Source organism: Paroedura picta, chromosome 1, assembly GCF_049243985.1.
Source record: "Paroedura picta isolate Pp20150507F chromosome 1, Ppicta_v3.0, whole genome shotgun sequence".
In the NCBI taxonomy this organism is placed as follows: Eukaryota; Metazoa; Chordata; class Lepidosauria; order Squamata; family Gekkonidae; genus Paroedura; species Paroedura picta.
Genome location: NC_135369.1, coordinates 90,973,408 through 90,987,236, shown reverse-complemented (window position 1 = coordinate 90,987,236; position 13,829 = coordinate 90,973,408). Strand labels below are relative to the sequence as shown.

The following is a 13,829-nucleotide window of genomic DNA, read 5'->3' as shown; positions in this document are numbered from 1 at the left end:
TTTTGGTGGCTTCTAAGTCCTCAGCTGGTTTAGGAATGTTGGGTAGGGAAGACAACAGAGTGTAATTGTGGAGATCCAAGACCAACCAGAAGGGGAGCAGGGTAGCGGCAACATGGGTAAGGGTGCTGGAGCCCGGTCTTTGCCTGGGGCACACCCTCCAGGCTTACTGACAGGCCAGATGTACCAAGTCCATTGTTCATCCACAAAGATGGGTAATGCCTGAGCAGGTAACAGTTTTCAGTCATATTGAAGGACTGTCTCAGATGGGTGGGTGGCAATGCAGAGCATTATGGGACACATTCCTTCTGAATAGATGCAGCCACCCAGGCATTCCAAGAGGGGTCCCGGCAGAGTAAATCAAGGTCTTGGGGCACTGGAAGTCAGGGGAGTATAAGCGGTACATTCGTGTCAGGCCATGACTAACATGTGACTTGTTCCAGGGCGACCCTTAGTGTTGAGGCGGAACCTGGCCATTGGCCACAATTATGTTTATTAAGCCAGCTGGTGTGCTGTGTCTTCTGGGTAAAGCACACACTTTGGCATCGGTGACCGGGTTTTTGTCACATGGTCTGGACATCGAGGCCTGCGCTGATCAACATTGCTTGCGATCGTCACCCTGGAACTTCTTTGGCAAAGATGTCCAGATGCTGCAATAATGTGGTCCTGCATGGGGGAGCGACTGGCATGACACAATGTTGGAGCAGTAAAATGCATTATTCTCATGTTGCGCAAAGTGAACCAAGTTATTTCAAGGCGGGTTTCCAAATGCGGTGGGTGGGTGTTTCTACACATGAATATTTCACAAGAGAAGGCAATCCCCAGTGGTCCCCAACCCCCGGTCCGGGGACTGGTACCGGTCCGTGGATCAGTCGGTACTGGGCCACAGCTCCTCCTCGTCCTCCTCCCTGATTGCTGCCTCGGGGGCTGCCCTGCCACTCTGCTGCTGGCTCACCTTTGGTGCTCTCCAGCGGCCACCATGGCTGGGGCTTCCCCTCGGAGTGGCACTGCACAGCTGCTGCTGGCAGCAGGCGGCAGGAAGTCAGGGGTGCCGGCGGGAAAGCAAGTGGAGTAGGGGCTCAGGCGGCGGCAGCAAAATCCCTCAGCAAAAGACTACCCCCCCCCGGGCCTCAGTAAAATTGTCAAGCATTGACTGGTCTCCGGTGATAAAAAGGTTGGGGACCACTGCTCTACAGGGCAGATGGCGTGCATTTGTCTGAACAAGGTTTGGACATTTGGTTGCAGGGAGTTTGAGATGCCTTGATTCAATAGTTGCAAAAGGAAGAAGTGTTGGCAGGAGCGGGGCCAGCTGACCTTGCTCCCGTGGCGGGGAGACAGGGAAAGGAGCACGTTTGAATGGAATCTTGTCCTGTGCAGCAAATTCTGAAGAGTAGGGAGCATCCTGAATGAGGTGTTGGCCCTGTGAGCAAATGCCAACCCAGCTGGGAAGGCAGGAGCTGGCAGAGGCAGGATGGTCTGGGATGGGCCTCTCGGAGGTCGGCATCCCCTTGAGCATCCCAGGTGGGACGCCATTCCCTGGTTAGGAAAGCCAGCAGCAGGGAGGCATGTGCTGCTGGGGAAACTGGCAATGATGCTGAAAACTGGATCCAGCATGAAGACAGCCCCAAGAAGATGCTGTTACCTGCAGTAAGTGAAGAGTCTGCGGTGATCTACAGAGAGATGCCCAGACCCAGAGAGATCCAGCAGCAGCTTAGTGTTGGTGGGCCCAAAGGCTCTATGGCCTATCCCAGCTAGCCCTTGGGTGCAGCCAATGGGATGATGTTGGAAGAGGAAGAACCACCAGTGGCCTCACAGGGAAAGTGGGGAAGTGGGAGCAATCAAGCCCTTCCTGGGGATAGCCAAGATTGGTCGATGGGGGAACAGAGAGGCCAGACAGCCCCTTTAAGATGGGCTTCTATAAGAGTCCAGGAAGGAGTTGAGAAAGAGATAAAGAAGGAATCAGGTGCAATAACCCCCTTCTTTTTCCATTCTGGGCCCTGAGGAAATGCACATAGAGGATCCAGCAGAAAAGCTGAGGGCAGGCCATCAGACTGGAAGAACCTCACAACAATATGACTTAGTTTAACCACGCTCACCAGAGCCTCCTCACTGCTTGAATCTAGGTAAGATTTGTCTAATTCCTTTTTAGGAATTAGACTAGTTTTCTTCATAGCTGCCTCTACGACACTCCACATCATTCCTGGTCAAACTGTTCCTATCCTACAGCTTCTCTTTCCCCTCACCCTTTTCTCTCTAGTGATCTGGGATTGCATTGGGGGAGGAGGCTAATTGAGTTTAGAAAGTATAACCTCATGACCTGAAACTCCGTCTAAGGGCATGTCTATTCTGCAGGGCATAACTTCTGCCCAAGTCTAAGAAGTTAACCCTACCTCCAGCTCCAGTGGGAGGAATAAGGATGCATTTTCACTTGAGGAATAGCAGTGTATGTCTGCACTTGGATAGCCAGGTTGGTCTGATGTAGCAAAACAGAGTTTGAGACCAGTGGGGCCTTTAAGAGCAACAAAGTTTTACTCTGGGTATAAGCTTTTGTGTCTTTCATCTGAAGAAGTATACCCACATACAAAAGTTTATACCCAGGCTAAAGCTCTGTTGGTCTTAAAGATGCCACTGGACTCAAACATTGGTCAACATTTCCTTGCATAGACTTTTCACCTGCAATTTCTTTTTGCTAAGTTTTTTGTTGACAGTACTAACATCAATTTTATAGCATTAAATAGTAAACACTCAAAATCTATTTTTATATCCACAATTCATCAATCTATTTAATTATTTTTATCATGTAGGAATAAATATTAGAAAGACGTAAACCAGACCCCCAAAGATTAAGTAATTACAACTGGTATGGAATGAAACATCAATTGACCAGGAAAAAAAATGCACCTGATACAGTGGTGGAGGCTGAGATTCAGGTTTCACTTACTTTGATACATCAAGGAGGAAGTCGTTCAGTTCTGTTTGTTTGGCAAGGCCCTTTGACACCTGACGGGAACATTGGACATACTATTGCTTATTTAAGCAGAAGATTAGAATCAGAGTGAATCTGTGGAACATATATGTTTTTTTTCAGTGGGCCTGAAGTCTTTACTGCTTTCCTCTTCCTTGGGATGTAACTTCTGAAAACTATGGTCTAGGACTGTGGTCCCCAACCCCCGGTCCGGAGACCGGGACCGGTCTGCGGCTCCTCCTCGTCCTCCTCCCCGGCTGCTGCCTCAGGGGCTGCCCTGCCACTCTGCCACCGGCTCACCTTTGGTGCTCTCCAGTGGCCGCCACAGCTGGGGCTCCCCCTCGGCATGGCACTGCAAAGCTGCTGCTGGCAGCACTCCCCAGAGGGCGACGGGAAGTCAGGGGCGCAGGTGGGAAAGCAAGTGGAGCAGGGGCTCAGGCAGCAGCGATGTCCCTCGGCAAAAGACTACCCCCCCCCCCGAGTCCCAGTAAAATTGTCAAGCGTTGACCGGTCCCCGGTGATAGAAAGGTTGGGGACCACTGGTCTAGGATACATTTGGCAAACCTCTTTAAAGAGCTAAGGCGCTTTATAAAGACTGCCTTTTCTTGGTTTCTTTCACTTAATGAATATGGTGAAAAAGTTTAGTCATCTTTCTGAGGTTGGGGACCGGCAGGGCATTGGGGAGCGGCCTGCGGCCCGCGGGGGCCACGCCCACGCATCGGCCGCGCCCGCGGGCCGCACCCGCGCATCGGGCCGCACCCGCGGACCACGGCCACACATCGGGCCGCACTCGCGGGCCGTGCCCACGCATCGGGCCGCGCCCGCACATCGGGCCACGCCCACACGGGCGCGGCCGGCCCTGATTCCCTCTCCCCGCCCTCCCGCAGTAAGAAGCTTCCCGGGCCGCAAGCTTGTGGCCTGGGAAGTTTTTTACTGCGGGGGGGCGGGGAGAGGGAGCCGCGGCCCGGCGCCATGGCCTTCGCGGCCCGGCACCGGGCCGCAGCCCGCAGGTTGGGGACCACTGCTATACAGCACTGGCTGGGATACACTCAACAGCACCCAGGTCTGTGAAGAGTTGTGGAAGAAGGAAAATCCCACCCCTAGTTCCTTCCCTCTTTTTTCCCAGGGGAGAGTTGATGGGGTCAGCCAAGCTCTCAGTACTAGCCCACTGCTTGGGGGAAAGGTGGCTGGAGTTCAAAGCACATGGTGAAGGGCAGAAGGAGGGTTAAAGAAAAAAGCTGGTCATGTACGCTTCCTTCTCCAAGGGTTCCTTCATACGCTGGATGGGAGGGGAAAAGAGACTTAGAGCATAAAGCACATAGGGCCAGGTTTTAAGTATTTTTTCCTACCCACAGCTACCAAGCTGATGTGCAATAGTGCCTTCATACTTCCTTCCCTACTTGGCTTCCAGTAGCTTTTTTGCCACTTGTCTGTTTTCCCTCATCTGTACTGGACTTCACTATCATCTATTACTCTGCTTCCCAGTAGCTTCTGCTGCCAGTCCCTTTGTCCTACCGCAGCCCTGGTGAGGCATCTTAGGGTTTGCTAGGCAACTCTAAATGGCAGCTGACCTATTGATGTATCATAAAAATCTATTTTTTTCTTTAACTTTTTAAAAAACCCTCTCTTCTTTTTAATTTTCATATTTGGCTGCAAGCTGGAGGGTTCCCTCAGGTTTACCAAAAAATTTCCATGAGGGGCACATATTATTGTGGTACAAATTTGTTGATTCACACTCTGTGGCTATATTCAGATTCTATTTTATTTCTTCCCATCAAGTCAAAACTGACTTATGGTAACCCCACAGAAGAGACATATGGATGTGGTTTTCCATTGCCTGCGTCATGCCATGCCCATGCTATTCCTTGGAAGTCTCCCAACCAAATTCTAACCATGGCTGACCCTGCATACCTCCCAAGATCTGATGAGATCAAGCTAGTCTAGGCTACCTAGGTCAGGGATGTTCAGAATTAACTATCAGATAATTGCTGTGTGTTCTGTAAACAGATTTTTAAAAGTTCCAATAATATGTTTATTGACTAAATTTGACTAATTTTGTGTACAATAGTTTGCATAATAACAATACACTATTCAAGAGTATAATGCTTTTAGCATTCAATCTACAGTAAGACCTTTTATGTGTTTTTATAACTTATTTAAATTATGTTTTTATAGTCATTACATTGTGAGTTTGGGAAGGAAGAAAGGCAGCTAATAAATGCTTTAAATATTTAAAATAAATGTAACAAAATTTTACTTCATACCCAAATATACTGCCATACTGCCAGTCCAGTTATAACTATATGAAACTGTTTCCTTTCTAACCAAGTTTGTATTTTCTATTTATAGCATTTGTTTGTTTACATGCATTTGCTAAGGTAGGATGTAGCAATGTTTAGCTCCCAAGTAATAGGTATATTGCAAACTACAGAAAGCTACATCAAGTTTGTTCACAATGCACAAAGTTTGTTCATGATTTGATGCTAGCTTTTGAGAGTTACTTCTATTTTCCATCATTTAGGTACTGTCAGACTAATATGGCAATGTTTTATTAACCTAGCAGTATATCATTTTCTTTCAGAAATACAACACAATCCATAGACTTACCTCTACTTGATGTAATGCTACTGAGGCCCATGCAAGATTGGCTGTTGCAACCTGAAACAATAAAAAAAAAAACCCTATTTCATGAAAGATATAAAACACTTTCAGCCTTTCAAAGTGTATAAGAAGCTGTACAATAAATAGTTTTGGTGTATTTAAACAGTCAGTTAAAATAATTGTTCCATAAAAGGGCTTGCCTACCCTCCGTTCAGTGCATGCCTATAAGAAGACTGGAGTTTAATACTAACTATACAATATTGTTAAAATGTTTCTCTCATTCAAAAAGTAAGCCCATAAGAATGAAATATTCAAATTTAAACCACTAATAAACAGACTGCCAAATCTTCTGTTATAGAGTTCAACCAAAATCATTAAAACACCTGTTGTCTGCCAGTCACAGGGTGAGATATGGAAATTCATAAATTAATTATGGGTTAATTATGAACTTTTTAAAGTATCAGCTGATTTTTCCACAAACAAAAGTGAAGACACAGAAGGAATATTAACCACCAAAAACTTTAGAAAGCCCAAAATAGTGAGCATAAAATTTAACATATCACTTTAAAATGTCATATCACTCTTTACCGGGATCCAGCAAAGCAAGAGTGGAAATAAAAACATAAGTTGCACTGTTTGGTAATGTAAAATCTAGTGAAGCCCAATGCAATTCACCTAAGTATTGCTTTGAGCAATGCTTTTCTAGTAAGAAAATATACTGCATATTTTGGATGCTGTGATAGTTTACTAATTTGCTACTATTTTACTTTCTCTTTATATCTGTACTCTTATGATCCCTGTTCCATTGTCTGAGGAAGTGTGCATGCACACAAAAGTTCCTGCCATGAATAAATCTTTGTTGTTCTTAAAGATGCCATTGGATCCCAATTTTGTCATCAGACAATAGTTTGTTAACTATAACTGTGTTGTTTACAGCTATCTGCCCTGACCCACATGTCACCAGAGGGAAGATGAAACTAGCTTAGGCTTTAGCATAAAAGGGGCAGCTCAGGAGAACATGATCTAGACCATTTGCTGGCAGGGGCTCATGGGAATTGTAGTCCATGGACATCTGGAGGACCACAGGTTGACTACCTCTGGTCTAGAGCATGTTCTCCTTGACTAGAGTTGCATCAACATAATCTTTCGGGGAAGGGGATCTCTTTATACCTCCCAGCGACTACCATGCACTTTGCCAAGGTAGAAGTTCTTCTATGGTTATTGCTTTCCAAGGTATAAAGATACAATGTAGGATAGAGAGTATATAGTTTATTAAGCAATGACCTGAAAGTGGGTGAATTGGTGAGGTCCACTTGCCATTTCATATCTTAGATTTTTTTTCCCAATTCAAGCTTAAGAAGAGTAGAGCATGTGGAGAAAACCCTACTCAGAAAAAGACAATTAACAGCAGTGATTGCTTTAGTACTCCAGCTGGTTGTGATCAACAGCGAGCTCTCCTGAGGTGCTTGGGCTTCGAAAGAAACTGCCAAATAATGGTGATTCCTAATTCCATCCAATCAAGACCATTTATCCTCCAGCTATGTTTTTTGCAATGGGCTTCCAGATGAATATAAATATGTATATGATACCCTACAGGTGTAAAAGCAGCTGGTGAGGTGATTCTTGGTAGGAAAACAGCCAGAGAAAGATGCTCCTCTTCTCAAAATAAAAACCTCCCAAGGGGGGAGCAATTACAAAAGTAACTGCCTCTTTCTCTCTCTCTAAAAAGAAAAAGAAAAATTGCATGTCACAAAAGCAATCTTTGCTCATTGTGCCATCTACATAGACCTTACCGCTTGATGATTTACATGGAAGATGTCATTTCCCCAATAACGATAAAGTTCCAGAATGCCAATCAAGTCACCAATTGCAGTAACAATTGGCAAACAAAGCACAGAATGTATTCGTGTCCCTGATGCCCTTCCAGTGCCTCTGGGAAATCGCTCATCCTAAAAAGAAAAAAAAAATCAAACACAAGTTATATGAATGATTTACATGGAAGATGTCATTTCCCCAATAACGATAAAGTTCCAGAATGCCAATCAAGTCACCAATTGCAGTAACAATTGGCAAACAACATGGGGATGAGTGAGGACTCAAACCTGGTTCTCCAAATTAGAGTCTACCTACACAGGCTGACTCTTAACTTCTTATGGACTGCAGATGTGCTATTTTAAATGAGACCATATATTCCTTCCCATGGTGACTCCACATAACATTGGGAAATATCTCGCCCATCTCCAAGACCCCTATCAGTCTTAACATTCTGGTGATTGTTAGGATCTCTATCCTAGGGTTATGGAGAGGGGATTTCTAGGACTATGCATAAACTTTAACTTTGCCTGTCTGATTTCTATGCAAGACCTCCACTTTTAGTATCAGATATCAGAAAATGGGAGTCCCACAAGGAATTTATTCATGGGGAAGGGGGGATTAACTACTGGAAAACTACCTCCCCCGATTCAAATCTCCTCCCAGATAGTTTGCCAACCTCCAACTGGTGGCTGGAGACCTCCTGATTTTACAAGTAGGCTGCAGGCTGCAGAGTCCAGTACCTACATGCCTGCAGGAGAAGGGTAGGACTTAGTTTTCAGGTTCTTATTTGCAATTACTGTCTCTAGTTCAGAATTTCAAGGGCTGTTTAAATTAGTACCTAGAAATATAAATAAATCTACTGCCAATGTAGTTTGTGAGGCTTCTAGAGATAATATGAAGACAGTGGCTTTATTGAACTCTGGTGTGCAGATGCAAGTCTTTTTGTGTGGAAAGTGCTTTCATGGAGAGTATTCCCCATCATAGCAGACTCATGGCAACCCTGTAGGATTTTCAGGGCAAGAAATGCTCAGAGGTGGTTTGCAGTTCCCTGGCTCTTGTCCAATTCTGCTGGGCTCCTGAGTTCTGATGAGATTAGGCAAGCCTCACTTATTTATTTGTTTATTTATTTAATCAAACTTACTGCCTCAGCCTGGTCAATGGGGGAAAATATGAATAAAGAACTTGGGCTTAATAGGTTTGCAACTCAGAATAGTTGTTGGGTCACCATAAATATTATTTCCAGGTCAGCAGTGATCTACCTCCTATAAGGAGGGTTATTATGCTGATGCCTGGAACAAAAGTCAGTTTGTGTGGAGCTGACTTTTGTGGCCCCTCAAACATGGTGCCTACATCTTGCATATGGGACATAAAATAATAGCAGAGTCACAGAGACCTAAATTCTCACACTTTTGTCCCATATTTTCTTTAGCTCAGATCTGCATTACCAAACAGGAGACAATTACATATTGTTTTTGTGATAACTATATTTTAATTATGTTCAATTTGTAATAATGAAAATATATCCTGCATATCAGATATTTACATTACAATTCATAACAGTAGTAAAATTACAGTTATGAAGTAGCAACGAAAATAATTTTATGGTTGGGGGTCACTCCAACATGAGGAATTATAGTAAGGGGTTGCGGCATTAGGAATGTTGAGAACCACTGCCTTCAAAGAACAGTTCTGTAAATATGGAGCATTAACTGAAGTGAATGAGAAAAAACCCACATTTACAATGTACACATTGTAGCCTCAAGAACAGGATTTTTTTTCCACAGGTAAGCATAGATTCCTATTAAAATCATTCACTATTTGTTTCTACAATTTGATGTCACTATTGTGATTACTAAATACATCATACAAACCTGTCAAATAATGTAGGTCCTTCATTGCTACATTATTTTATGCCGGATATGTTTTTTGTTTTTTAAAGGTAAGGGGGGGGGGGAGTATAAAAAATGATACAAATGCACTTTCTTTTACTTGCTGAATTTACCTTCAGTGTATGGTTATTAAAAAATATATTGAAATATAGAAATACTAGAGGAAAAGCCCATTGTATCCAGGAATACAACAGGCACTAGAGCTTGGCAAAGAGGAAGGGGAGGAGATGTCCAGTCTGTAATGGCATGGGGGTGAATGTGTGTGTTGTGTGGGAGGTTGCGGTGGCATGGAGATAAATGAGGGCATGGGTGTGGAGATATGGGTGTCAAGAACTTGTGGTTTGGAATGTTAGTTGAGTGTGGGAGTGGACTGACCTTTGGGAATTGTGGCATAGTGGTTACAGATGACCTTTCCAGAGCCATGTCTTCAGATATGTGAAGGGGAAATCAGACTGGAGACTCTCCTTAGGGGGAGATTACATGGCAACCAATTCCTCCCAGTTCAACATTATTACCTTTCTTGTCCCCCTGCCCAAATACACAGTACACAGGTGTCCACCCTGCTTCTTCTGTCTCCATTTTTTTTTACTGTTGATAAAATGTTATGTGACCAAATGCTTCTTTTATGGCTGCTCCTTAGAAGAGGAAGAGCTGGATTTTTGTACCCTGCTGTTTACTACCCAAAATGGTTTACAAACACCTTTCCCCTTCATCTCCCCACAATAGACAACCTGCTAGGTAGCTGTGGGGGCATTATACACTTTGAGGCCCCACTTTCAGACTTCAAGGAATATGTTCAGACCAGGGACAGCCAGCCTCCGGGTGGGGCCAGGAATTGCTGATCATCTCCAGACTATACAGGCCAGATCTGCAGGCAAAAATGGCTACTTTGGAAGGGTGACTGTGTAGCATTGTATCCCCCTGAGGTTTAGAGATACCAGCCTCCAGGTGGGGTCCGAGAATCCCCTGGAAGTACAGCTCATCTCTAGGCAGTTAGACTGAAAGGTAAGCTCTCTCCCCTCACATGCATCCCTTCAAAAGGAATGCACGTGGCCTCAGAATCCACTTGGTTGCTTGGCTGGTGATGTCTGCCCTTCTGAAGCCTGGCAACAGCAGTCCCTGTTGTTGTCTGCAAGGCCAAGTCGTTGCCTAATAAAAGTGAATCACCTAGTTTCCCCCAAAGTCTCACTGTCTACTTTCCTGTAAAGCTAACTACGCTTGAAATTCTGGGCCACTTATGTCTTTTGAGTTCATAGGAGTTTTTATTTACCAGGCCAAGCTTGAAAAGTCACTTCAGTTCCCATGCCTCTCCAGCCATTTACTTGTTCACTATTTCCAGTTTCAGGATGTAAATATTCTTTATTTAGATCTCCCTGAACTTTCCTGAACTTTCCAGACTCGCAGGATTGATATTGGTCGGTCTGTCTGTCTGCACCCCAAAATACAAACAGTTGCTGGTAAGTGCTGGCCAAAGCCCATAGCCCAGGAGGGACACACCTGCAACATTCCACCCCAACCACAGTCTGGGAGCCTCTACCATCCTCTCTAGATTGCTGCTCATCTCTAGATTATAATGATCAGCTCAGCAGACAAAAATGGCTACTTTGGAGGCTGGACTCTGAGGCACTGTACGATTTTAAGGCCCTTCTCCAAATCTCCAGGAATATCTCCAACCCAGGGGTAGCCAACCTCCAGGTGGTGCCTGGAGAGCTCCTGGAATTACAGCTCATTTGCAGAGTATAAAGATCAGCTGCCCAGGCAGAAAGGGCTCCTATGGAGTTTGGACATGGTTGAGGAGAAGAAACATTTAAGGTCTCCCATGCCGGTTGTTGTGGAGTTGAAACACTTAAGGCCTACTGCACAGGGTTATTGTGCAGATGAAACAAGAGGCAAAAGAACCTCTTCAACAGCTTCCAGTTTCACCTGCATGACAGCCCTGTGTATTAGGTCTCAAATCTGCAGAGTTGCTTGGCAGTTTCTTCCCTCCAGCAGCATGGCCGGCCACAACAGTATTTTAAGTGAGAAGGGGCTTTTCTGTGGCCTCCCTGTCAGCCAACTGTTTGGCAGGAGGGGAAAGCTCCCCCCCCCAAAGGAAGGCCCACACCCATGCCTTCAGACTCCCCTGCATTGCTCTCGGAAACAAACACCTCCCTCCCCTCAGTCAGGGGCTGTCAGAGGCTCCTTCCCAGCAAGTCTGAAGGGAGGGGGGAGGGAGAGCCTTCTGCCAGCTCTGTCAGTGGTCTCAGGCTATATATCAGACTTTTTAAATTATCAATTTTAGTGTCATTCCAGTACATACTTAGGCAACAAATTCTTCTGAACAAACTTTAAATTGAATTGAGACAAGATTTTAAAACAAGATGACATTTTTACCCCCAAAATATCATCCACCAACAAAGTTTGCCTAGATTTCGCTACATATGCCGATATTGTAGTTCCGATCGTAACTGGCCCTACAGGAATAAGACGTGATTGTCCATCATTGTCTCCTGGTGGTGTGAACATGCAGAGACTCTAATGAGAGAGTGAACAAAACAGAAAATAAGATTAGAGCATATGATTATTTCCACAGTGAATCAAAATTTTGTATCACAAAAAATAACCTTAATACATAAATGCTTACTCATTTTTGAAAATGTTGAAATCCAGTCAGTTTTCAAAAGTTAATCACTTTTCAAACTAAACAAGATTTGCTAAACAATGTTGTATTTTTACCATCAGACCTCACCAATAAACAAGCTAAGCTTTCACAATATTAATGTATTATCTGGATGTTACCAAAGAGGCAGTCTCCTAATTGGCTGGAGGAAATTAGCTTTAGTGGAAACAAAATGAGAGGGAGTAACTGGGATTCTTCTTCACCAATGATTACAGGTATTGCTCCCTCAACTAAACTCTCAAAATAAACCAGAAAGGATTTTTATTTAAAATAAAAATAAAAGTATAAAACACATATACAAACACACTGAAAACACATAGACCGTTTATGCACTGGAGGTTTCATGCCGGGCTGCAGGCTAGAGTTTTATTTGTGGCAGGTTGCCCCACCTCTTCCTGTACCCACACGGGGGAGCATTTGGCCTGGTGCCCCTCATTCACCCCAATTTGTGCTCCTGCACGGGACCTGGGGCAGTGAAGTTCCCAGTGTATAAATGGTCATAGAAATCTAGCCAAAAGGAAATAAGGGAAGAGTTGGGAGAAAGAAATTTTGGGGAAGGGTATAGCTACCAGTCTTGAAAAAAGAGGTAGGCAAAGGTAACAGCAAAATGACCAGCATTTCATTAGAAGAAGACAAGATCCACATGCAAATGGGAATGTGCGGAGGATTCAAAACATACACACACTGCTATTGAACAGGATGCTGTATTTTATAGGGCAAAACGATCCCAGGGGCTAGCTAAAATTTTAGCCCCCAAAACAATGACTTGATGGGTTTGCTGGAGGGTGACAATGATCTGAGAAAGGCTTGATTGGTTTACTAGAGGGGAACTATTGTTGTTGTTGTTAGTTGCAAAGCTGTGTCCGATCCATCAAGACCCCACGGACAATGATTCTCCAGGCGTTCCTGTCCTCTACCACAGTGGTCCCCAACCCCTGGCCCGGGGACCGGTCCTGGTCCGTAGATCAGTCAGTACCAGGCCGCAGCTCCTCCTCATCCTCCTCCCCGGCTGCTTCCTCGGGGGCTGCCCTGCCACTCTGCCACCGGCTCACCTTTGGTGCTCTCCAGTGGTCGCCATGGCTGGGGCTCCCCCTCGGTGTGGCATTGCGCAGCTGCTGCTGGCAGCACCCCCCAGTGGGCGGTGGAAAATCAGGGACACCGGCGGGAAAGCAAGTGGAACAGGGGCTGAGGCCGCGGCGACGTCCCTCAGCAAAAGACTACCCCCTCCCCCCGCCGGGCCTCAGTAAAATTGTCAAGCGTTAACCGGTCCCCAGTGATAAAAAGGTTGGGGACCACTGCTCTACCATTCCCTGGAGTCCATTTAATCTCTCACAGGCTGCTTCAGTGACTCCATCCAGCCACCTAATTCTCTGTCATCCCCTTCTTCTTTTGCTCTCAATTGTTCCCAGCATTAGGCTCTTCTCCAGGGAGTCCTTCCTTCTCATGAGATGGCCAAAGTATTTGAGTTTCATCTTCAGGATCTAGCCTTCTAAAGAGCAGTCTGGGCTGATCTCTAGGACTGACTGGTTTGTTCACCTTGCAGTCCAAGGGACTCGCAAGAGTCTTCTCCAGCACCAGAGTTCAAAAGCCTCAATTCTTTGATGCTCTGCCTTCCTTATCGTCCAACTTTCACAGCCATACATTGCAACTGGGAAGACCATAGCCTTGACTAGACACACTTTTGTTGGCAGGGTGATGTCTCTGCTTTTTAGGATGCTGTCTTGATTTGCCATAGCTTTCCTCCCCAGGAGCAAGCGTCTTTTAATTTTTTATGTAGTCCCCATCTGCAGTGATCTTAGAGCCCAGGAAAATAAAATCTGTCACTAAGGGAATTATAGAATCATAGAATAATATTGGAAGGGACCTCATGGGCCATCTAGTCCAACCCCTTACACTATGCAGG

General features: G+C 45.1%; 1 protein-coding gene across 6 annotated transcripts in view; it reads right to left on the bottom strand.

The window, feature by feature from the left end:
* The window catches only part of PDE10A (phosphodiesterase 10A), a 318,318-nt gene that overhangs the window by 60,889 nt on the left and 243,600 nt on the right, over positions 1-13,829 (bottom strand). For 4 of the 6 annotated variants that reach the window (XM_077347885.1, XM_077347873.1, XM_077347879.1 and 1 more), the window contains exons 6-9: positions 11,641-11,781; positions 7,357-7,512; positions 5,570-5,620; positions 2,939-3,018 (exon numbers count right to left, since the gene is read on the bottom strand). In XM_077347885.1, the coding sequence (XP_077204000.1) occupies positions 2,939-3,018; positions 5,570-5,620; positions 7,357-7,512; positions 11,641-11,781 (428 nt within the window). The remainder of the gene's footprint in view (positions 1-2,938; positions 3,019-5,569; positions 5,621-7,356; positions 7,513-11,640; positions 11,782-13,829) is intronic. The other 2 variants (XM_077347876.1, XM_077347880.1) reach the window with 1 other exon arrangement.